This window comes from Hordeum vulgare, chromosome 4H (genome assembly GCF_904849725.1).
Source record: "Hordeum vulgare subsp. vulgare chromosome 4H, MorexV3_pseudomolecules_assembly, whole genome shotgun sequence".
Taxonomy (NCBI): Eukaryota; Viridiplantae; Streptophyta; class Magnoliopsida; order Poales; family Poaceae; genus Hordeum; species Hordeum vulgare.
Window position 1 is genome coordinate 273,622,272 of NC_058521.1, and position 24,191 is coordinate 273,646,462.

The 24,191-nt window shown below is 49.4% G+C and overlaps 1 protein-coding gene across 1 annotated transcript; it reads left to right on the forward strand.

Moving 5' to 3' along the window:
- Positions 1-747: 747 nt before the first annotated feature.
- Positions 748-10,051, forward strand: LOC123448512 (XIAP-associated factor 1-like). Its single transcript, XM_045125426.1, has 5 exons — positions 748-1,036; positions 7,867-8,002; positions 8,817-8,954; positions 9,048-9,169; positions 9,533-10,051. The coding sequence occupies exons 1-5, from the start codon at positions 978-980 to the stop codon at positions 9,693-9,695; spliced, it is 618 nt and encodes a 205-aa protein (XP_044981361.1). The 5' UTR covers positions 748-977; the 3' UTR covers positions 9,696-10,051.
- The last annotated feature ends 14,140 nt before the right edge of the window (positions 10,052-24,191 follow it).

The window sequence follows — 24,191 nt, forward strand, 5'->3', positions numbered from 1 at the left end:
CAACAATGTCAAATAGGGAACATAATGAAGATGTAGTATGGTAAAGGAAAAAAAAGCTTTTTAAAGCAGGGAAGCAGATTTTAAGAAAGGGTCAAATAAGAAATCCTCTCGTTAAGCATAGCCCTCGGTTCATCCTCGGACACACACAAGACCCGATCTCTTGGCCAAAATCACTGTTTTAACATTTTCACCAATCTTTGTCATAAACTGAACTCGACATGGAACTATTTCATTATCTCACCTTTTGACAACGCTATAGCCCGTTATGTTACTGTCCAACATAGAACGCCGAGTTAGATAGCGTTTCTACCGTTGTCCACTGCGTGGCCGAGCACACATACGTGAGAGACCAGAAACGCTGAGGTAGATCCCATTTCTAAAAATGCCACTCACCCTGATATTTTTGTGTAGAACAACAACGTCAAAGGCCTTGGCGTTCCCAAAGAACATAGAAACGCCAAGGCATTTGACGTTGCTGTCCTACATAGAAACGCGAGGGCCAATGGCGTTTTCACAAACGGCATCTACCTCGTCGTTTCTAACCTGTCACTGTCAGATATGCGTGCTTGACCTGACAGTGGGCAAGATAAAAAAACACTATGTAGCTCGGTGTCGATCTATGATATTGTTAAAAGAATCAGATTTTAATGTGAAGTTTATTTGGTGACAAATAACGGTGAGAAGATGAGAACAGTGATTTCGTCCCGATCTCTTTCTTCTCGTCATAAATTCTCTCCCCTTTCCCGGATCACACAACTTCTGTCCGAGTGTTCTCTGTTCTCCAGCCTTTTCCTCCCCCACCAAACTCCCTCGATTCCACCCCTTCCTCGAGACCTCCGGCCACCCACCCGCCAAGGCCCCCCTCCGCTCCGCGCCGTCCCCGCTGGACCACAACAACGCTTGCCTGTCCGATCGGGAACGAGTAGAGTGTGTCACAGGAGAGCACGATCCGCCCTTCCGGCCCCAAGGCGAGCGCCATGGCAGACGCCGGCTCTCATATCGCCGCCGTCGTCGCCACCTCCACCTGCGCCCACTGGTTGGTTACCCTGCTCCCGTTCTGCGCGGCTACCTCTTCGTCTCTTCCTTCGTGGCGTTCGTGCGTGCGTCGGTGACCAGGGCGATTACCTATCGTGCGGTCTCTTTGTTTCGGATCTGAGCTAAGGAAGACCCGGTTTGATTGGTCCTGAAAGACTGAGGTTGTATGTTGGATTAATGACTCGAGCGTGGCACACGTTTAAACAGATTTCCTTGACTAAGGCCCTGTTTGGAACCACTTAGATTGTGATAATCCATTTTTTATAATCTATATTGTCTCCAAACAGAACAGATTATGTTGTAGATTATAAAAACTAGATAAACATATTATTAAAAACTCTTAATCTACTCTATCCCAGATAAAACCAGATTATGAATTGTAATGACCCATTATCCTTGTAAAGTTAGAGGTAATTACTAATTTTTGTCACTGCCACCCTTCTCCTTTTTTCTTCTCAGCGCGCGCAGGACAGACAGGTCATTATGCAATGTAAAAATCTGGATTATAGTTACATAATCTGGCCTCCAAACATGTCCACCTAGATTAATTTTATAAATCTGATTATATAATCTATCTTTATAATTCAGATTATCATAATCTATTGTGGTTCCAAACACGGCCTAACTAGGTGATTTCCGCGTTTGTCAGTTAGCTAATGTTTCGAAGCAATCTATTGTTAGTTGGAGAAAAAATATTAAAACAATTAGATTATGATTGGTGATCATTGGTGCCAGGACATTGTTAATGCATTTCTTATATCAAAATATGCATTGTTTGCTTTTGGCATCATATTCTAATCACAAGTACTCCCTCTGTATCAAAATATATGATGTCTTTTGAATGCCTTATATTTTGATACGGAAGGAGTACAAAGGATGAACCTAGTGTTAGTTGGTGGGGCTATGGGATCAGTACCTTATCGATCTAGAATGCTTCTAACTAGTACCGTTAGTTTTGTGTCACACCTACATCGCTCTAATGCGGTGGACAGTGGTGCGTGGGCCAGGGGTAGCCCCACTGGTCAGGAAGGGTTGTATAAGTAGGTGTGTGTTGGACAGAGGAGCTAACTTTCTCTGTACCTCACCTCCTTCTTCAATAAAGCAACCCTGATCTCATCCCCTTCTCCATATATCGATCCTTTGGATCATTGGGTCGTTACAACTGGTAATCAGAGCCTCTCCCGATCCCCGCCGTAGTCGCTACCGGTTCGTCCCTCACATCCTCTTGATTGGATCGTTACATCCACCGCTGCGGGTGCGGGCTCATCTCGGTGGCCGGCGAAAAATCCCCTACGGGGTTGATCTGATTTGGAGCGAGGCGATGGCGCCCCCGTCCAAACCATCTGCTCAGACCCGCCACATCCTCACCGCCATGTCGGAATCCTCCGGGGAAATCAAGTCCATGTTCGAAGCACTGATCAAGAGGGTGGAGACAGGGCAACTCGCCGCCGACAAGCATGTGGAGGCCCAACTCGCCTTCAACGAGCAGGTCGCCAGCGATCTGACCCATCCGCGCTAGCAGGTGGATCTCACGCAGGCCGACGTCGACGACGTTCTCTTCCACCGCGACCCGTCCAAATCAACGATCCCGCCGTCGCCGAGCCATCAGCCGCAAGCAGCCACCGCTCCGTCTCCAGAACAACCTTTCGTGCGGCTGGCCAACGCCGGCCACCCCTCATCGGGATGCGCCCGGCCGCCTCTCTTTGGGGCTGCGCAGCAGCGTGCCCAACAAGAGGTGTATCAGGAGGAGCATCGGGATGCATATACGGTCAAGCCGCCCAAGCACGACTTCCCCAAGTTCGACGGTTCGGCGTCGTACCTCTGGATCGATCGGTGCGGGACTTACTTCGAGCTCTACCGCGTGCCGACACACAGCTGGATGACCACGGCATCACTCTACATCAAGGGCCACGCTGCGCACTGGCTGCAGGCATTTCGTCAAGCACATCGCACGCTCAACTGGCCCGAGTTTTGCACCACGATCAAGGAGGAATTTGGCCCCGATGAGTTCGAGCTGGAGATGCACAAGCTGTTGCAACTGTGCCAGACCGGCACCACCGTGGTAGATTACCGCGTCACATTCGAGGGTCACATGTACCACCTCCTAGCGCTGGATGCCTCGCTGAGCCCAATTTTTTTGTCACCCAGTTCCTGCTCGGCCTTCGCAATGATCTGCGCGCGGCGGTGCACTTACAGGTGCCGTCAAGCATCACGCGCGCCTCGGTGCTCGCCAGAATCCAAGAGGAGGAGATGGACATGCCCCGTCCATGACCACACCCTACCGGCAGACCACCTCCACCCCCAGCACCTGTTCCAGCGCGCATACAGGTCGCCCTCGCCCAACGGTGGCGAACGACGACTTCGCGCGCGAGCGACAACTGCGCGATCATCGGCGAGCGCATGGCCTCTGCTTCAAGTGCGGCGACCGCTACTCTCGGGAGCATCGTTGCAAACAGCCTACACAGCTGCTGACCATCCAAGTGGGAGACCATGGCGAAGTCCTCACCGACGATGCGGTCCATGCCCGGAACTGTTGGACGAACCTCTTCCAGCGGCACCGGATCAAGAATGCTCCGTGCTCTCGACGCACGCAGTTTCCGGGGGCGATGCGCCGCGCACAATTCGTCTCAGTGCGCTGATGGGCAACCAAGTCATGCTGCTGCTGGTGGATTCCGGCAGCACACACAACTTCATCTCGGCGTCGTTCCCGCAACGGATCGCCGCCAAACCAGATCAGATGCCGCCGGTGGAGGTCCGTGTGGCAAACGGCGACCGTTTCATCTGCGACAAGATTGTTTCCGGCGTCCAATGGTGGTTACAAGGGCACACATTCACCACCAACATGCGCCTGCTCGAGCTCGGCGCCTATGATGGGGTGTTGGGCATGGATTGGCTCGAACAATTCAGCCCCATGACCTGACATTGGCTCAACAAGACCCTGACGTTCGACCACCTGTGCGAAACCGTGACGCTGGGTGTAGAAACAGGCAGTGCACGCGCCTGAACGTTGGAGCCACATCAGTTCAATAAATGGCATGCGAGGAATGAAATCTGGTACATGGCACTGATTGACAGTCAACCATGCCAAGCGAAGCCACTTGACAAGCTGCCAGCAACCATCAAACAAGTCCTCGCAGAGTACAATGATGTGTTAAAAGATCCCAAGGTTCTGCCACCACACAGACATTATTATCACGCGATCACCTTGGTCGAGGGTGCCCAACCAGCAAACACACGGCCGTATTGATACTCTCCATTGCAGAAAGATGAAATCGAGTGCCAAGTGCAGGAAATGCTCGCGTCCGGCGTGATCGAGCACATCATGAGCCCCTTCGCGGCCCCCGTGCTTTTGGTCAAGAAGAAAGATGGCTCGTGGCGATTCTACGTCGACTATCCCCATCTCAATGACCTCACTGTCAAGAACCGTTTGCCCCTGCCCATCGTCGACGAATTACTCGATGAGCTGGCCGATACAAAGTACTTCTCCAAGCTCGACTTATGCGCCGGCTACCATCAGATTCGCATGCGTCCGGACGACGAAGAGAAGACGGCATTCAAGACGCACCATGGACACTTCCAGTTCCGCGACTTGCCCTCGGCCTGACCAATGCACCGGCCACATTCCAGTGCCTGATGAACCAGATCTTCTACAAACATGTCCGTCGTTGCGTCATCATCTTCCTCGATGACATTTGGTCTTCAGTGAGACGTTAGAAGACCACGAAGAGCACCTGCGCGCCGTCTTCGAGCTCCTACGTCAGCACCAGCTCTACGCCAAGCTCTCCAAAGTGCTCCTTCGCCACATAGAGCATTGACTACCTGGGCCATGTCATCTCCAGCGCGGGCGTGGCAACTGATGCAGAGAAGACTCAAGCCATGCTCAACTGGCCGACAACATCAACGGCAACAAAGCTGCGCGGCTTCCTTGGCCTCACCGGCTACTATCGCAAGTTTGTGGCGTGATACGACATCATCGCCAAACCACTAACAACACTTCTGAGGAAGAAAAGATTCAAACGGAATGATCAAGCTCAAGCTGCATTTGAGCTCCTCAAGCGGCCCATGGCTAGCACCCCAGTCCTCGCGTTGCCGAACTTTGACAAGGCCTTCAGCATCGAGACCGCCGCGTGCGACAGGGGCATTGGAGTTGTGCTGGTCCAGGATGGCCATCCAGTGGCATACTTCAGCAAGGCCCTGAGAAGGAATTCCTGGCAATCATGATGGCTGTGGACAAATGGCGCGCTTACCTGCAACGCGGGCAGTTCACAATAGTCACAGATCACAAAAGCTTGTGCAACTTGGGGGACCAGCAGTTGGAGACGGATTTGCAACACAAGGCCATGTCCAAGCTGGTGGGACTCCAATTCAAGTTCCAGTATCGCCTCGGCATCGACAATGGGGCAGCAGACGCTCTGTCGCGAGTGGGTGTGTCTCTAGACCTGAGCGCTCTCTCCCTGTGCCAACCAACCTGGGTGCAAGAGGTGGCCAATTCTTACGCCACGGACACTCATGCACAAGAGCTGTTGTCTCGCCTTGCCATTCAGAGCCCCGACGACGTTAGATTCGAGCTGCACCAGGGCCTCATCCGCAAGCAAAACAGGCTTTGGATAGGCAACAACGCAGCTCTTCGCACCAAACTCATCAGTGCCCTCCACGACAGAGCCGTTTGCGGCCATTCAAGTACCACGTCAACTTATCAATGACTCAAGAAGCCAACACGCCGAACACGAGCATCGTCGTCCAGTGGGCTTGCTCGCACCACTGCCGGTGCCAGCCGCGCCTTGGCAGGACCTAACAATGGACTTCGTGGAAGGCTTGCCCAAGTCTGAAGGATACGACTCCATCATGGTCGTCGTCGATCGCCTCACCAAGTTCGCGCACTTCATCCCCCGCGACACCCATTCAACATCGCGCAGGTGGTGTGCGCAGGTGGTGTGCGCGTTCTGGGACAACATTGTCAAGCTACATGGCATCCCCAAGTCCATCGTCTCCGACCGCGATCGCGTTTTCACCAGCGTAGTCTGGCGCGAGCTCTTCACCAAGGCCGGCACCAAGCTCCTCTACTCGACAGCATGCCATCCGCAGACGGACGGGCAGAGCGAGCGCGTTAATCAGTGCTTGGAGATGTACCTCCACTGCTCCATCCACGACACACCTCAGCGCTGGCGTCGATGGCTTCCGTCGGCTGAATTCTAGTACAACTCATCCTTTCAGTCCGCCATCAACTCGACTCCGTTCAAGGCCCTCTACGGCGTCGAGACCAACCTCGGGGGCCTGGCTCTCTGGGACGACACGACGGCACCCACCCTCAGACACCGAGCAATGGGATTGGGGCGCACACACGACTCGCCTACGGGAGCAGATCCAAAGCGCTCAGGGCCGCTTCAAGAAGAGGCGGATCGCCATCGCACGGAGCGCAACTTCCAGGCGGGCGACTTCGTCCTCCTGAAGCTGCAGCCGTACGCGCAAACTTCCGTCGTCAACCGGCCGTGCGCCTAGCTCTCCTACAAGTTCTATGGACCATTCAAGATCCAAGACAAGGTCGGTGCCCTCGCCTACAAGCTCGAGCTCCCTGCGGACAACTGCATCCACAACGTCTTCCACGTCTCCCAATTGAAGCTGTTCACACCAAACTACGCGCCTGTCTTCGCCGAGCTACGTCGCCCTCCAGATTTGGCCTCCGGAGACAGCGAGCCTGTGGAAATTCTGGAGCGTCGCATGGTCAAGCAGGGCAACAACGCCATCGTCCAGCTGAGGATCCGCTGGTCTTCTTCATCCACGAGCTCCACCTGGGAGGACTACGGCACTCTTCGTCGACGTTTTCCTTCAGCTACCATGCAGGAACACGACGCGGCCAAGCAAGAGGACCCTGCTGCATCCGTCGAACCGGCAGCACCTGAAGAGGAGGCTTCTTCCGAAGAAGAGGGGAGTGTCACACCCGCATCCCTTTGATGCGGTGGACAGTGGTGCGTGGGCCAGGGGGTGGCCCTACTGGTCAAGAAGGGTTGTATAAGTAGGTGTGTGTTGGACAGAGGAGAGGCATGTGATGTATGAGACTCTGAATTCTCTCCCTACTACCCTCTCCCCCTCACCTAACTTTCTCAGTACCTCACCTCCTTCAATAAAGCAATCCTGATCTCATCCCCTTCTCCCTGTATCGATCCTTTGGATCATTGGGTCGTTACATTTTGTGTCAAAAAAAAAACACACTCTCAGTCAAGCTCTATGCAGTCTATGGCTTGTATTGTTTGATTGATATCTATCAGGACCGTAGTGGTATTTCTCTTATGGTTTCGACACTAAGAACTACTCCCTCCGATCTATAATATAAGAGCGTTTTTGACACTAGGAGGGAATAGTTCAGTTAAGTTTGAATCATGACCCGTTGGCGCGAAGCACTGCGGGCCGTCCATCTGTCATTGTATGTCTTTAGTTCCTCCTTCCCGCTTCGCTGTTGAAGATGATCGAGACGATGTTGATTCTTCATCGAACAGTTGGAAGGCGTGAGAGTGTTGTTGTTTGCTTTCCGGCAAAAGGGCTACAGTCCCCATCTGCTTTTCTTTCGTTTCCTACCATTTTGTAAGGCTACAAAGCCAGGATTCTAGAGCCTTCCGGGCTTTCTGCTTGGATTGGGGTAAACCCTAGCCGCCAGTGTTCCTGGTTGGCTCTTTGGTGTATCAGAACTCCTAGATTCCTTGTAATCAAGCTCAACTTTCGTTAAGTTATGTTATTCAGTAAATACTTGTCTGAGTTTAGTCTTCACGCCATCTTGGGTCTAACAACGTCACAAGTTGGTTAACAATTTTAGTTTTTGCATCTTCGTTTTTCCAGTCAACGAGAAATTCCATCGTCAAACATCGACTTGCATTCCGTACACTGTGCTCGTAACCTTCAAAAGTGCGAGCACTGTGGAGAAATTGTTCCCAGGAAGCTTATGGAAGAACACTACAATGAAAATCACGCTCCGGTATGTTTGCATTCTGATTCTAAATGCACGTTTTAAGTTTTGTAGTCTGATACTAAATGCCATGTTTTGAGTTTTCAGAAGATCATGCCTAATGTTGGTTTTCGTTGTGTTTTTCAGAAGATTATGCCTAATGTTGGTTCTCGTTTTTTTTTCCAGAAGATTATGCCATAATGTTGGTTCTCGTTGTGTTTTTTAGAAGATTATGCCTAATGTTGGTTCTTGTTGTGTTTTTCAGAAGATTATGCCATAATGTTGGTTCTCCTTGTGTAGTCTATGCTACATTTTTCATTTTGGTGGTGTATATTCTACATCTTATCTAAAGTGTATAGAAGACTTTCCTGATTACACAATTGATTCCCTCTTTTAAGTTCATTTTGGTGGCTACAAGTGATATTAAGGTAGAGAGTAAGAAAGCACATAACAGAGTTTAAAAACATAGCCAAAAGAAACTGAAGCTGATGTAACACGAACTCTAAGCCACTAGCTGCGACAAGTATAGAAAACAAGTCCTTGTTAAAATCAAAATTATATCAAGTAATATTCTTCTTCCAGCACATGATGGCTAGTTAGCTTCTTGTACTTGTAAGCTGGATACACACATCCCCTTAGCTTGTTCACCTTTTCTTTTACCTGCAAATCAGAAAAACACATTTCTTTTGCTATGATAATTTTATCACAATTGAAACCAGGAGCTAATGCGAGCTAATGCAACATTGCTTTCCATAGGAACAACAGGAGTAAAATGCACATATTCCAAGATTTTGATAACAGCTTCTGTTGTACATGTGCAATAAGTGTATCTTATCAAATGCAGGTAAATTGCTCCCTCTGCAAAGAAACCTTACAACAGGAGATACTGGATCTTCATAAAAGAGAACAATGCACACAGAGGATGGTTGCGTGTGTATATTGTGAGTACGAATTGCCTGCAATTGATATTCATGAACATCAGGTGTAGTTTATTGTTTACCTTTGAAGCTTCATATTTATTTAAATGTGTTTGATACATGTCGATTTGTTCTGATCATAGTAGTTTGAGATGCAGGATGTATGTGGAAACCGAACGGACTTTTGTCAAACATGCAAGAAGTATATTAGACTTCGTGAATGGATAGGGCATGGAATGCAGTGCCACCTTAGCTCAAATGGTTCTGCAGAATCATCAAGGTAAACATGTTCCCACATGTCCCAAGGAATTGTTGAATTTTGTTTTTTGGTTATTGGGTATCGTAATGGCCCATTTAAAGATTAGTGTTGCACAGTCCATACCCTGACTGCTTGTTTTCTGTGATCTTTATTTGTGTTGCTAAACTAAATGCAATCCATTATTTGCAAATGGTATAGCCTAGATGGGATCCTTGCATACTTGGTCAATGTAATTCAAAATCAGTTCAAAATTTGGTTAGTTTTCAAGTCAAAGATGATAACCTTTTCGGAGATCCTGTATGTTGATGTTTTTTTGTTTTGATTTTCTAAGTATATTATTAATAGAATTATTATTAAGGCTAATCAGATGTTTGAAATTTTCAGTGCCAGAACCATTCCAGAGAGAGAAGTGCAGCCTCCTCCACCGGTACGACCAGCACGTGCTGTGCCTGCTGCACAACACAGGCGACTTCTCTTTACGATTGCTGTAACTGGAATTGCTGTCATGGTTGGATCAATACTGTTCCAGAAGGAGGAGAGTTTCTAGGTCCGGCAGCCATGGACTTCCTATGTCAGAGTTGTTTTCAACAGCAGTATGATAAAGATAATATAATCTCTTGATGTATAATGGTATCCCCATATTCAGTTGGCACGTCTTGCTTGCTTAAGAGTACAGTTCCAGTCATGGCCTTGTTGGAAGAATCGAAATAACCATCCAAATATTTGTTGTTCTCAGTGCTATGTTTAATTGTCTGAAAGAAACTATTTATAGTCCATTTTCAGTTGACATTACTGGATGGATCTAACACAAATGTACTGCTGCCATGTTGGTACTGCCGTTTCAGTGGGCAGCTGCTTATGATATTTTGTGTGGGTGGAGCAACCCAGGAATTTTTGCCAGTAGTGGTACAATTTTTGTAGAAAGTTTGTAATACTGTGGTAAGTTCTTGTTGATGTTGTCGTTCAACATATGACCTGAGTAATCTTGTCCAGGGCTGGAGCTGCTGTCGAGATCAATCAAATTGGAAATAATTTTAAGCCATTTTTTGCTTCTAACTTTTGGTTGCCACACACAAGTGTTTTCTGGTTGGGTGAGGTGGGCTCTAATGAAATGCATCGAGATTCTTCGTTTAACGATTATGCTGGCCGAGTTGCATGTGCACTTCTCAAATGCCATTGTTGAAACCACCTAATGCTGTCTGCTTTTGCTGTTTACATGTGCTGGAACGCTAAACTAAATAAATCCGATGCTTTACATATGATAAAACCTGAAGATATGTATCCTTTTACAGGTTTGCGCAATCCAAACACGGTTAGTTACTGCATTACTTTGCCATGGGAAATGGTTACACCAAACTGACGTGATCTCCTCCGTAGCAGCTAATATGGCTGCTTCTTGAATAAGTCAAGATTGGCAGCAGGAGGTGAGCATTGCCAGCATGTGATGGTCCTCTTGTCCAGCACAAGCAGATTGAATCTACCTGGTAGCTTATATAAGCGAATTTTACTTCAGGTATATACAATCAACCTTATATAAGCGAATTTTACTTAAGGTATATATGCATGTCGTGCTGGAAAACAGAGAAGGTACATCCATGTCGGGGCGAACGACACCTATGAGACCGAGAGGATCCCTTGTGGTTCGGCGGGGGAAAGGGATGCACCAAGAGCAGAACTAACGGTCAACCCAAGGAAAGATTTACCCAGGTTCAGGCCATTCGGAAGTGTAATACCCTACTCCTCCTTTGTGTGTATTTGATGTGTTCAAGGGTCGGATGATTCTCTTCGTAAGTGTCGGATGACTAACTAACCAAGTGTCCTCAAGTGCATGCCATGGGCCTCCTTTTATAGGTTAAAAGGGGTCTCCAAGTGGCAGCACAGGACTTCCACACGGTGCACACTGAAATAGTGCACTCACGGGGTGTACGGCTAGATACAGTGTCTCTGGCATCTAAGCACACGCATTAAATGCTTCGTCAGGTGTTTCAGACATGGAACAGGGACGCGTCCCCTTGGCACTTTTTTCCCGAGATACCGCTCGACACGCGTCTTGCGGATCGATACGTATCAAGTGGCGAGGGGCAGCTGGCCGCTGCGCTGACGTAGAGGTGAGCTGGGACCTTACTGGGAGCGGGTCGCACTGGAGCTTCGCTAAGTCCCCCGACAAGGATCTTGCCGGGGCTTCGCTAGCCTCTCCAGGCAAGGATCTTGCCGGGGGGGGGGGGGGGCTCTGCCAACGGTCTTCAATCTTCTGGGTCGTTGACTTGAGCGTCTTCGTGGTGGTCTTATGCAGTCTCCTGGCAAGCCTTGCCGCGGGTGTGGCTGCAACTGCCCGTGCACAAGTAAAGGGGCACTAAAGGCCCAAATTTAGTGCACCGACAGGGCCCCCGGGCCTAGGCCATACACGAGTGCGAGGCTTCGTTGGGCTAGGCCCAAACAGTGCACGGACAGTCGTGGTCGAGATCTATGGGCGGCGATTTTACCGTTACCGCGCCCCTGCCTCTCCACGACACACGTCAAATGCGCGACGTGGGGGACGTGGGCGGAGTGGCCGAGACGCCCGTGTGCGTGCAGATGTGGTCTCGGGCTTGCCAAGGGGCGGCCTTGCGTCATCAACATAAAAGGGGAAACCGCAAGGGCACTTGCCCATTACTTCTTACTCTTGTCCAATCTCGGAGCTGTTGTCACCTTCCTCCTTTGAGCGCGAAGCAGAGCTCCTCCACCTTTCCGCTGCCTCCAATCTTTCACCTCCTCGGGTCTCCGCCCCTCCCCACTTGGCGCCATGGCGCCGAAGCCAAGCAGGGGGAAAGACGTCATCACGGAGGGGGATCTGGCGAAGATGCGGAAGAAGCTCACCGTCTTCTCTCGGGGCTGGATGCGGAGACCCTGAAGTCCTGGTACTTGCTCTTGTGGGCAAGGAAGACGAAGGCGCATCCCGCAACCCGCGTGCGTCCAGGTTCCGCCGGCGGTGAGCCAAACAACTACCCTTTCTTCGCAGATTATTTTTTGTGCGGCCTTTGTCCCCCCTAATCCAACTTCTTCGTAGAGGTCATGTACTCCTACAACCTCCAACTCTTAGATTTCACGCCGAATGCGGTCACTTGTATGGCCGTGTTCGCGTATCTTTGCGAGAACTTTGTCGGAATCACCCCCAACGTCGCCCTGTTCCGTCATTACTTCAACCCCCGCATCCAAAGGGGAGATGCCCTCTCCAGTTTCCTTGCTTGGATCCCCAAGCGAGGGACCAAGGAGGCTTACATAGATGGGAACTACCGCGAGAAGTGGGAGGAGTGGCGCGGGATGTGGTGCTGGCTTGTGGAGGATGATCCCCAGGCTTTCTGCGTGCCCCGGACAACCACGACACCGTGCATCAAGGGCTGGGGTGACCTCGATCCTGCAGACGGGAAGCTCTCAATCGCCACCACCAGGATCCTGCGCCTCAGAGCCTCTGGGCTTGCGATCAAGATGGTGGCCGCGAATTTCCTTCGTCGACGCATCGCTCCTCTACAGAGCAGGGGAGGCCAGCCTGGGGCTACAAGAACGTGGCGGACATCATGAGGCCGCGTCTCGGGCTGAACGGCAATCTGACGTTCCTGCAGCATGCACGCGTGTGCCAGAAGTTGTTCAAGCCCGAGGGGAAGTTCAAGATGGCGGAGGGGATAGTCCCTCTGTGCATGAACTCCGTCGTGAGCTCAATCATTGCTATGATGCCTGTGTGCAACGCCCACAGCCTCGACCCGACTTGGGCTTAGCCGAATGGAGAACAGGTGCTGCAATTCTTCGACAACCTGACGGAGATTGCCATCCGGAAAGAGATGGACGTCTAACGCCCCACCCTTGATGAGGAAGTGGCGTATATCGCCACCAGGGTCGAAGAGGCGGCTCTTGCCGAGGCGGCTGACAGCGTCAGCTTCGTGGGGAGTCCAACAAAGACGGGACGGTGCCGGAGGAAACACTTGCCGGGCTAGAGGAAGTTGCCGGGGAGCACATCGGTGCTGCTGCCGAGGGCCCTTCTGCCGGGGGGCACAACGGTGCTGCCACCGGGGATCCTTCTCACGAGGATACGACTGGCGAGGAGTAGCCCGAGAAGCCCCCGCCCCCAAGAGGAAGCGAGTTCTTCACAAAGCATCTTCCGGCGCCCCAGTCGAGCAACCTTCCGCTCGTGCCGTAGCCAAGCATCGTAGGGGTACCCCTCCACACCCTGGTGGAGGTCGAATTTGACCTCTCTGCCTTCGACTCGGAGGAAGAGGAAGAGTAAGGCACCCTGCCACATCCTTTAACTTCTACTTCATTAATTTGGTTCAGTGTGCTCATCTAGCTCCGTCTCGTCTTTGCAGGGATCCAGAGCCTCTAGTGCGGAAATCTTCAAAGAAGGCGAAGGTCTCGATGAGCGATGAGCCCCCGACAAGCACCTCAGGAGTGCTGGAGGGAACCTTCACCAGCCCGGAGCCTAGCCTGCAACGGAGCCCTCAACGGAACCCCCATTGCAGCACCCAGCGTGGGTCCTCTACCCATTTCCCACTGGCGAGCGTTGGGACAGTTTTCTTTACTACTGACATCACTGGGCCTGCAGGGGAGGAGCGGCAGCAAGACAAGCCATCGGAGGTTGCCCTTGACGTGCGCCTCCATCATCCACACCGCCCAGGGATGGATCTCCGGCAAGCGTCATTGTCGACGAGACCATTTTTTTCGAGGGTGATCTGGCACGCGCAGAGGCCGGCAGCCCTACACCGACAAGCGATGTTGCCGGGGAAGAAGCGACCAACTCCTGGCAGCCTGGCACAGGTAAGCTGCTTGCCTGAGAGCACTTGTTATTTTATCTTCATCTTTTTTGTCTTCTTGAACTTCTATCTTGTTCTTATCTGGTTCTCCCTCTTCTGGCTTTTAGATTCACCTATGATGGAGGACATGGACGTCGACTTCGTCATCAAGGAGGTTGCGAGGGGTGCTGCCGTTGAGGCCGACAAGGTTGCCGCTGGCGAGGCTGCCAAGGCTGCCCGGGAGGAGGCCACCAAGGCTACAGAGGAAGAGGCCACCAAGGAGGCAGGGGAGAGGACCGACGAGGAGCCCAGTGGCCGTACTGACGACATTCCTGCCGTAGGAGCGCCAGGCGCTACGCCAACCACCGAGCCCTCAGTTGCCGGGGGAGCTGATGTGGAGGATCAACCGCCAATCCAGGTACCTCGAAGTTGGCCAGGACCAGTTCGTTAGCATGCCGGGGGTGATAAGCACTAGGGAGCCCGTCGAAGGATAAACCTTTGATGGCGAGATCACCATCACCGCCAGGCTCAAGGTTGCTGGTGACTTAGGAGCCGGCAGCAGCATGCTTACAGAAGAGCAGCTTCTCCTGTCCATGGGTGATAACTTCCGCCAGCTCCATGTTGGGAAAAATAGCATAAATTCAAAAGTTTCCTACACCATACGTTCAGAATTGTTTGATTCCGACCGCGCGGTTGAAACCGGGACGAAATTCTGCTAAACCTAGCCCCCCATTGTCTATAAACAGACACCTCCCCTTCCATTTTTAGCCTCTCCCTAACCCTGCATCGGGATCCGCGCAACCCTAGCCGCTCTCTCTCCTCCCACCTCCTCACTCCTCATCCTCCAGCCGCCGCGGGCCGCCCAGGCCCATATGGAGCCCGCCCGGTCCCGAACCAGCGCCGTCGCCTGCGCAAGCCCGATCTCCCTGCCCGACGCTCGCTCCTCCCGCGCCTCCAGCCAGCAGCGCCCAGAGGAGCCGGCTCAGCCTCCCACGTTGCCCGGCCACCGGTGCTCCGGCAAGCCGCCACCGCGTTGACCCCGCCGCCGTCCAAGCCGGTGCCCCGCGCTCTCTCTCTCCCACTCCTTCTTCCTCCTCTCTCCCTCTGCCCTAATCTCCCATGTGCTCTTTCTCTCCCTGCAGGACCCCGGCCGATCTGCTCTCCCTGGCGCCGATTCGAGTTGCTGTTCCCCCGAATGGGATCGTGCCGCCCGGATCCGCCTGTGGCCGCCAGGATCTGGGCTCCCGGCCGAGCACTGCCGGTCCTGTGCGTGTTGCTGCGGCCGCCATGGCTCCTGCCCGTGAGAAGCACGGGAGGAGAACGACGACCCGAGGGCACCTCGCCATCGCTCGCCCATGCCGGCCTCGTCCCACGCGGCCGAGGCCGAGCGCCAACCGCCGGTCCACCAGCCCCACAACCGCAGGCCCCAGCTCCTCCTCTTCCCCGTGGGCCACCAACCTCCGCCGCGACCCACCGCAGTCGACCACCCGGAGGCCCACCTCCCTCTCCTGACCAGGCCCCGTGGCGAGTTTTATTAAGTTACGCACGCCCAGTTTCGGCCCGTAGCATTTTAGGTTTTTCTGGGAATTTAGTATTTTCAGATAAATGCTATATATTAAAACGCCGTAACTTTTAATCTGTATGTCGGATCAGAGCGAGTTGCATATGTATCTTGAGTAGATTTTCGCGTAGATTCATAAATTACAACTTGCACACATGTTTGACATAGTTTGACGTGCCAAATGCCTAGTTTTGCGTGCTGTCCCAATAGGGAATTGCTCCGTAATTATTTTCGTGCGTGTCCGGATTGCTCAAATCCCGTAGGTAAAATGCTCATGTTTTAGGAACCCTTTTGCCATGTATTTTAGAGTAGTCGTTGGTATTTTTGCATGTAGGATTCCGTAGCTAGTTTGCTATACCGTGTTTAGGACATTATCTCGCATATACGTGTGGCGATATTCTTGTGTTGCAACCCCTCATGTTATATATGTTTTCGGGGTAGAAAAATCCATAGGATTTAACTGTGCATTTAGTTTTAGCTTTAGAGCAAGTTAGTTCGCGTGATATTTTGCGGTGTTGCCCTTTTGTTTATTTTTATGGGATTTAATCCATGCGTGTTATGAAGGAGTTGTCAACTAGAGATATGCCCTTGGATGTTTAGTCGAGCCCCTGGTAATGTTGGTTGCAATAGAAATCCATGTTTGGATGTGGTTTGTTTGTTCTTTACTTGCTAGGAAATAGTGTTGTTTTAGAGATGCTGAAATATTTCTAAGTCTGAATCTGTTATATTTTGTTGTTGTCTTGTCATGAGTTTATCTGGTGATTTGTAGCTCTTTTGAGGTTGGTGCAATGAAGTTAGTTGTAGACTTTAGGATTCTCTAGCATGCTGTCAATTTTCATGCCATTTGGAGTCCTGTAGCTTATGGTTTTGCTGCTGTCAATATGCCTTCAGATCGAAAGCTGCACTTTCATAAACCGTGGTTTTCACCAAGTCTGAAACAGTGTGTGAGATGCTATTTTGTGACTTCTTTTCCTAGTGATCCATGCTTCCATGCTAGGTGTTGTTAGTTGTATGTTGTAGTGCGTCTTGCCCTCTACCGCCTCATGCCTTGGTTGAGTATATCGGATTTGTGTAGCTCGTAGTTGTGGGGTGTAGAAAATGCTATGTGGCTGATTTTGGCAAATTGTAGTGATTTCTTGTTTAGCTCGTAGTTGTTAAACCGTTGCTCCGTTTTGATCGTGTCCTTTATGAAACTTGCTTAGAATCTCGTGTAGTTTCATATTATCTTGCTGGTTGTGTGTTTTGAAATGCTTGTGACTGTCGTTGCACACATATTGCATTCATGCCATCATATCTTGCGGTGTTCGTATCTTTTGAACCGTAGCTCCGTTGGAGATGTTCTCTATGTGTAAATTGCTTGTAACGACGCGTAGAATCACGTGAACCTATCTATTTTTCTGTTTAACAAACGTTTAAAAGTGTTAGTTCAGATCTGGACAAAATTGTAAATTAACATGTGAGGTCGTTTTGGAGGTGCTATATGTCATTTCCGACCTCATTTAAAATGCCTAGATAGGTAGTTTAATTACGCTTCACCTCTTGCCATGTTTAACCACAGTTAATATTGCCATGTACTTAATCGATATAGAACTAAATAAATCCGTATGTGGAGTTTAGTCAATATGCAACTCGTTGCATATTGAACTTCACTTAATGTGTAGTGTTTGATTGTTGTGAGTTGCCATGCCATGTCTTGCATATACAACTGTTCATGGATCACATGTGTTGTGTATCGTGTGGTGAATATCGTGTGTTGATGCTTGTATCCGGTTTCCTTGGTCTCGAATAGAGTTCCGCAAGCGTGTCGGATTGTGAGGGCCCGTTCGACTACGTCGGTTCGTCTACTTCACGGAGTCGTTCTTCTTCCAAGCGGGATCTCAGGCAAGATGACCATTTCCCCAAATACCATTACTATCATTGCCATGCTAGTTATTTCGATGCTATCATTATTGTCTTGCTGCCTACCACCTGTTAAATACCAGCCTCCCAACATTGGCATGAAAACCTTCAACCTGTTCACAACCTAGCAAACCACTGATTGCCTATGTTACCGCTTGCCTTACAATGTGTTAGCGTTGCTAGTTGCAGGTGCAGTTGCTTCCATGTGACAACATGGTTCCTTGTTATATCACCATATTAATTGCTATTTAATTTAATGCACCTATATACTTGGTAAAAGGTGGAAGGCTTGGCCTTTCTAGCCTGGTGTTTTGTTCCACCTTTGCCCCCTTAGTTTCGGCTACCAATGTTATGTTCCATAATTGAGCGCTCCTTACACGATCGGGGTTGTTATGGGACCCCCTTGATAATTAGTTTTAGATGAAAGATGGTCTAGCAAGGCCCAACATTGGTACTATTTGCCCAACATAATAGTTTTGTTAATACTGAAAGCATAGGGCGTCATGAACCCGAGGTGTCATTCTACATAATACAGGGAGGGCCAATGCTGATGGTGCCGGTCCAAAACAGAGCACCGTGCGGGGCCAACCCGGGGCAACTCGGGAGATGTCTATTAGGCCACTGTACGCTTCGCTTATCCGTTGTGTCGTGAGAACGAGATACGCGGCTCCTATCAGGATCGTCGACACGTGGGGTGGCCTTGCTGGATTAGTTTTACCTTTGACGAATGTCTTGTGCATCGAGATTCTGGTGATGCTTTGGGTAATCTCATAGTTTAGGTTTTCCACTAAGGAGTCCGTCGAGATTGCGAGTTTCGTGATCGAGGATTTCTATGCGGCTTGTGGTAATTTGTGATGGATTAGTTGGAGCACCCCTGCAGGGTTAAATCTTTCGGAAAGCCATGCCCGCGGTTATGTGGCATCGTGGAAACTTTGTTTAACACTGGTTCTAGATAACTTGAAGTTAACTTAATTAAAATATGTCAACTGAGTGCGTAACTGTGACTGTCTCTTTCGCGAGCTCCTTCTCCGATCGAGGACACGGTGTGGTTATGTCTGACGTAAGTAGGTGTTCAGGATCATTCATTTGATCATCAGTAGTTCACGTTCGTTATGCGTTTATCTTCCCCCTCTTTATTCTTGTACTCGTAAGTTAGCCACCTCATATAATGCTTAGTCGCTTGCTGCAGCCTCACCACTTAACCATACCTCACCCATTAAGCTTTGCTAGTCTTGATACATTTGTAAATGAGATTGCTGAGTCCCGTGTGGCTCACAGATTACTACAACACCAGTTGCATGTACAGGTAAAGGTTACTTGACGCGAGCGCGTTGATTGTTCATTTGGAGTTGCTTCTTCTTCTTCTGCATCGATCTAGGATGGGTTCCAGGCCGACAGCCTGGGATAGCAAGGATGGACGTCGTTCTTCTTTTCTCGTTTGTTTTCGTCCGTAGTCAGACCCTGCTCTTCTTCATGATGATTATGTATTGTACTGATGTGACTCTGATGTAGCTTGTGGCGAGTGTAAGCAAATTCCATACATCTCTTCGTTTCCGTACATGTACTTGTAACGATATCCATTCTTGCGAAACGACGAGAGGCGCTTCTATCCCTGACGAGGCCCTCGTGCCAAATTGAGGATAGAATCGCATTTTGGGCGTTACATGAGTGCATCTTCATACCTTTGAAGATCGCTAAGCGGAAGCGTTTCTAGAACGCGGTTGATGGAGTCGTACTCGCGGTGATTCAGATCGCGGTGTGATTCCGATCTAGTGCCGAACCACGGCACCTCCGCGTTCAACACACGTGCAGCCCGATGACGTCTCCTGCACCTTGATCCAGCAAGGAGGAGGGAGAGGTTGGGGAAGATCTCTGGCAGCATGACGACATGGTGTCGATGGAGAGACGAGGTCTCCCGGCAGGGCTTTGCCAAGCACCGTGGGATAGGATGAAGAAGAAGAGCAGGGTTGCGCCGAGAGAGAGAGATGGAAAACCGTATCTCCAAAGGCCAAACCCCCCACTATATATAGGGGAAAGGGATGGGTGGTGCCCCCTTCAGGGTTTCCCCCTTGAGGGGGGCGGCAACCCTAGATGAGAGAGGGGGGGGGCAGGGAGGAGAGGGGGGTGGCGCACCCCTAGGTGGGCCTTAGACCCACCAGCGCCTAGGGTTTCCCCTCCCTCCCTCTATGGTGCACCTAGGATGAGTGTGTGTGTGTGTGTGGGGGGGGGGGGGGGGGGCTCACCAGCCCACCTAGGGGCTGGTTCCCTCCCGTAATTGGCCCATGTAGCCTTCCGGGGCTTGTGGCCCCTCCCGGTGGGCCTCCGGAACCCTTCCGGTGGTCCCGACACTTTGTCGGTGGTGCCTGAAACATTTCCAGCGTCCAAACCCATCCATCCTATATATCAATCTTTACCTCCGGACCATTCCGGAGCTCCTCGTGACATCCGGGATCTCATCCGGGACTCCGAACATCCTTCGATAACCTCGTATAACAATTCCCTATAACCCTAGCGTCATCGAACCTTAAGTGTGTAGACCCTACGGGTTTGGGAATCATGCAGACATGACCGAGACACTCTCCAACCAATAACCATCAGGGGGATCTGGATACCCATGGTGGCTCCCACATGTTCCACGATGATCTCATCGGATGAACCACGATGTCAAGGATTCAATCAATCCCGTATACAATTCCCTTTGCCTGTCAGTATAGAACTTGCCCGAGATTTGATCGTCGGTATACCTATACCTTGTTCAATCTCGTTACCGGTAAGTCTCTTTACTCATTTCGTAGCACATCATCCCGTGACTAACTCCTTAGTCACACTGAGCTCATTATGATGATGTTCTACCGAGTGGGCCCAGAGATACCTCTCCGTCACACGGAGTGACAAATCCCGATCTCGATTCGTACCAACCCAACAAACACTTTCGGAGATACCCGTAGTGCACTTTTATAGTCACCCAGTTACGTTGTGACGTTTGATACACCCAAATCACTCCTACATTATCCGGGAGTTGCACAATCTCACGGTCGAAGGAAAAGACACTTGACATTAGAAAAGCTTTAGCATACGAACAATACGATCTAGTGCTATGCTTAGGAATGGGTCTTGTCCATCACATCATTCTCCCAATGATGTGATCCCGTTATCAATGACATCCAATGTCCATGATCAGGAAACAATGATCATCTATTGATCAATGAGCTAGCCAATCTAGAGGCTTGCTAGGGACACACTGTGATCTATTTATTCACACATGTATTACTGTTTCCAGTTAATACAATTATAGCATGAACAATAGACGATTATCATGAACAAGGAAATATGATAATAACCATTTTATTATTGCCTCTTGGGCATATTTCCAACATTCTCCCACTTGCACTAGAGTCAATAATATAGTTACATTGTGATGTATCGAACACCCATCGCATTGTGGTGTTGATCATGTTTTGCCCGAGGAAGAGGTTTAGTCAACGGGTCTGCAATATTAAGATCCATGTGCACTTTACAAATATCTATTACTCAACTCTGGACATGGTCCTGGATGGAGTTGTAGCGGCGTTTGATGTGCTTGGTCTTCCTGTGAAACCTGGGCTCCTTGGCTATGGCAATGGCCCCAGTGTTATCACATAAGAGTGTCATCGGACTCGACGCGCTTGGGACCACTCCAAGGTCGGTGATGAGCTCCTTCATCCAAATCCCTTCATGAGCCGCTTCTGAAGCAGCTATGTACTCCGCTTCACATGTAGATGCCGCGACGACTTCTTGCTTGTTGCTACACCAGCTCACTGCCCCGCCATTCAAAACATACACATATCCGGTCTATGACTTAGAGTCATCCGGATCTGTGTCGAAGCTAGCATCGACGTAACCCTTTACGACGAGCTCTTCATCGCCTCCATAAACGAGAAACATCTCCTTAGTCCTCTTCAGGTACTTAAGGATATTCTTGATCGCTATCCAGTGTTCCATACCGGGATCACTTTGGTACCTCCCTACCAAACTTATGGCAATGTTTATATCAGGTGTGGTACACGGCATAGCATACATTAGAGAGCCTTCGGCGGAAGCGTTGGGGACATTACTCATCTTCTCTCTATCTGCTCCCGTGGTTGGTGACTGAGTCTTACTCAATCTCATACCTTGCAAAACTGGCAAGAACCCCTTCTTTGAGTTTTCCATATTGAACTTCTTCAATATCTTGTCAAGGTATGTACTTTGCGTAAGACCTATGAGGCGTCTTGATCTATCTCTATAGATCTTGATGCCTAATATGTATGCAGCTTCTCCAAGGTGCTTCATTAAAAAACTCTTGTTCAAATAGGCCTTTATGCTCTCCAACAACTCTATATTATTCCCCATCAATAATATGTCATCCACATATAGTATGAGGAAAGCTACAGAGCTCCCACTCACTTTCTTGTATAGGCAGGCTTCTCCATAAACCCGTATGAACCCAAACGCTTTAATCACCTCATTAAAGCGAATGTTCCAACTCCGAGATGCTTGCACCAACCCATAGATGGAGCGCTGGAGCTTGCATACCTTGTTAGAACTCTTAGGGTCGACAAAACCTTCTGGTTGCATCATATACAACTCTTCCTTAGGATACCCATTAAGGTACGCTGTTTTGACGTCCATTTGTCAAATTTCATAATCATGAAAAGAGGCAATTGCTAACATGATTTAGACTGACTTCAGCTTCGCTACGGGAGAGAAAGTCTTATCGTAGTCAACTCCTTGAATTTGTCGAAAACCGTTTGCGACAAGTCGAGCTTTGTAAATGGTCACATTACCGTTTGCATCAGTCTTCTTCTTAAAGATCCATTTATTTTCTATGGATTGCCGATCATTGGGCAAGTCCACCAAAGCCCATACTTTGTTCTCATACATGGATCCTATCTCGGATTTCATAGCCTCAAGCCATTTGTTGGAATCCGGGCCCGCCATTGCTTCTTCATAGTTCGAAGGTTCACCGTTCTCTAACAACATGATTTCCATCACAGGGTTGCCGTACCACTTTGGTGCGGATCGTACCCTTGTGGACCTTCGTGGTTCAGTAGTAACTTGATCTGAAGCTTCATGATCATTATCATTTACTTCCTCTTCAGTTGGCGTAGGCGCCACAGGAACAATTTCCCGCGCTGCGCTACTCTCCGGTTCGAGAGGGGGTGTAATTACCTCATCAAGTTCTAATTTCCTCCCACTTACTTCTTTCAAGAGAAACTCTTTCTCTAGAAAGGATCCGTTCTTGGCAACAAAGGTTTTACTTTCGGATCTAAGATAGAAGGTATACCCAATAGTTTCCTTAAGGTATCCTATGAATACACATTTTCCGCTTTGGGTTCGAGCTTTTCTGGTTGAAGTTTCTTCACATAAGCATCACAGCCCCAAACTTTAAGAAATGACAACTTAGGCTTCTTGCCAAACCATAGTTCATACGGTGTCGTCTCAACAGATTTAGACGGTGCCCTATTTAAAGTGAATGCTGCAGTTTCTAATGCGTATCCCCAAAATGATAGCGGTAAGTCGATAAGAGACATCATAGATCGTAACATATCTAATAAAGTGCGATTACGACGTTCAGACACTCCGTTGCATTGCGGTGTGCTAGGCGGCGTCACTTGTGAAACAATTCCACACTTCCTTAGGTGTGTGCCAAACTCGTGACTCAAATATTCTCCTCCACGATCAGATCATAGACACTTAATTTTTCTGTCACGTTGATTCTCAACCTCACTCTGAAATTCCTTGAACTTTTCAAACGTCTCAAATTTGTGCTTCATCAAGTAGATATACCCATACCTACTCAAGTCATCGGTGAGAGTGAGAACATAACGGTAGCCGGCGCGAGCTTCAACGTTCATTGGACCTCACACATCAGTATGTATTATTTCCAATAAGTCGGTCACTCTCTCCATTATTCCCGAGAATGGAGTCTTAGTCATCTTGCCCATGAGGCACGGTTCGCATGTGTCAAATGATTCAAAGTCAAGAGACTCTAATAGTCCATCAGTATGGAGCTTCTTCATACGCTTAACACCGATATGACCAAGGCGGTAGTGCCACAAGTATGTGGGTCTATCATTATCAACTTTACATATTTTGGTACTCACACTATGAATATGTGTAACATCACGATCGAGATTCATCAAGAATAAACAATTCACCAGTGGAGCATGACCATAAAACATATCACTCATATAAATAGAACAACCATTATTCTCTGACTTAAATGAGTAGCCGTCTCGCATTAAGCAAGACCCTGATACAATATTCATGCTCAAAGTTGGTACTAAATAACAATTATTAAGGTTTAAAAATAATCCCGACGGTAGATGTAGAGGCAGCGTGCTGACGGCGATCACATCGACCTTGGAGCCATTCCCAACGCGCATCGTCACCTCGTCCTTGGCCAGTCTCCACTTATTCCGCAGTTCCTGCTTTGAGTTGCAAATGTGAGCAACAACACCGGTATCAAATACCCAAGAGCTACTACGAGCGCTGGTAAGGTACACATCAATAACATGTATATCATATATACCTTTAACGTTGCCGGCCTTCTTGTCCGCTAAGTACTTGGGGCAGTTCCGCTTCTAGTGACCCTTTCCCTTGCAATAGAAGCACTCAGTCTCAGGCTTGGGTCCATTCTTTTTCTTCTTCCCGGTATCTGACTTACCGGGCGCGGCAACGGCTTTGCCGTCTTTCTTGAAGTTCTTCTTACCCTTGCCCTTCTTAAAACTGGTGGTCTTATTGACCATCTACACTTGATGCTCTTTCTTGATTTCTACTTCTGCAGATTTCAGCATCGAGT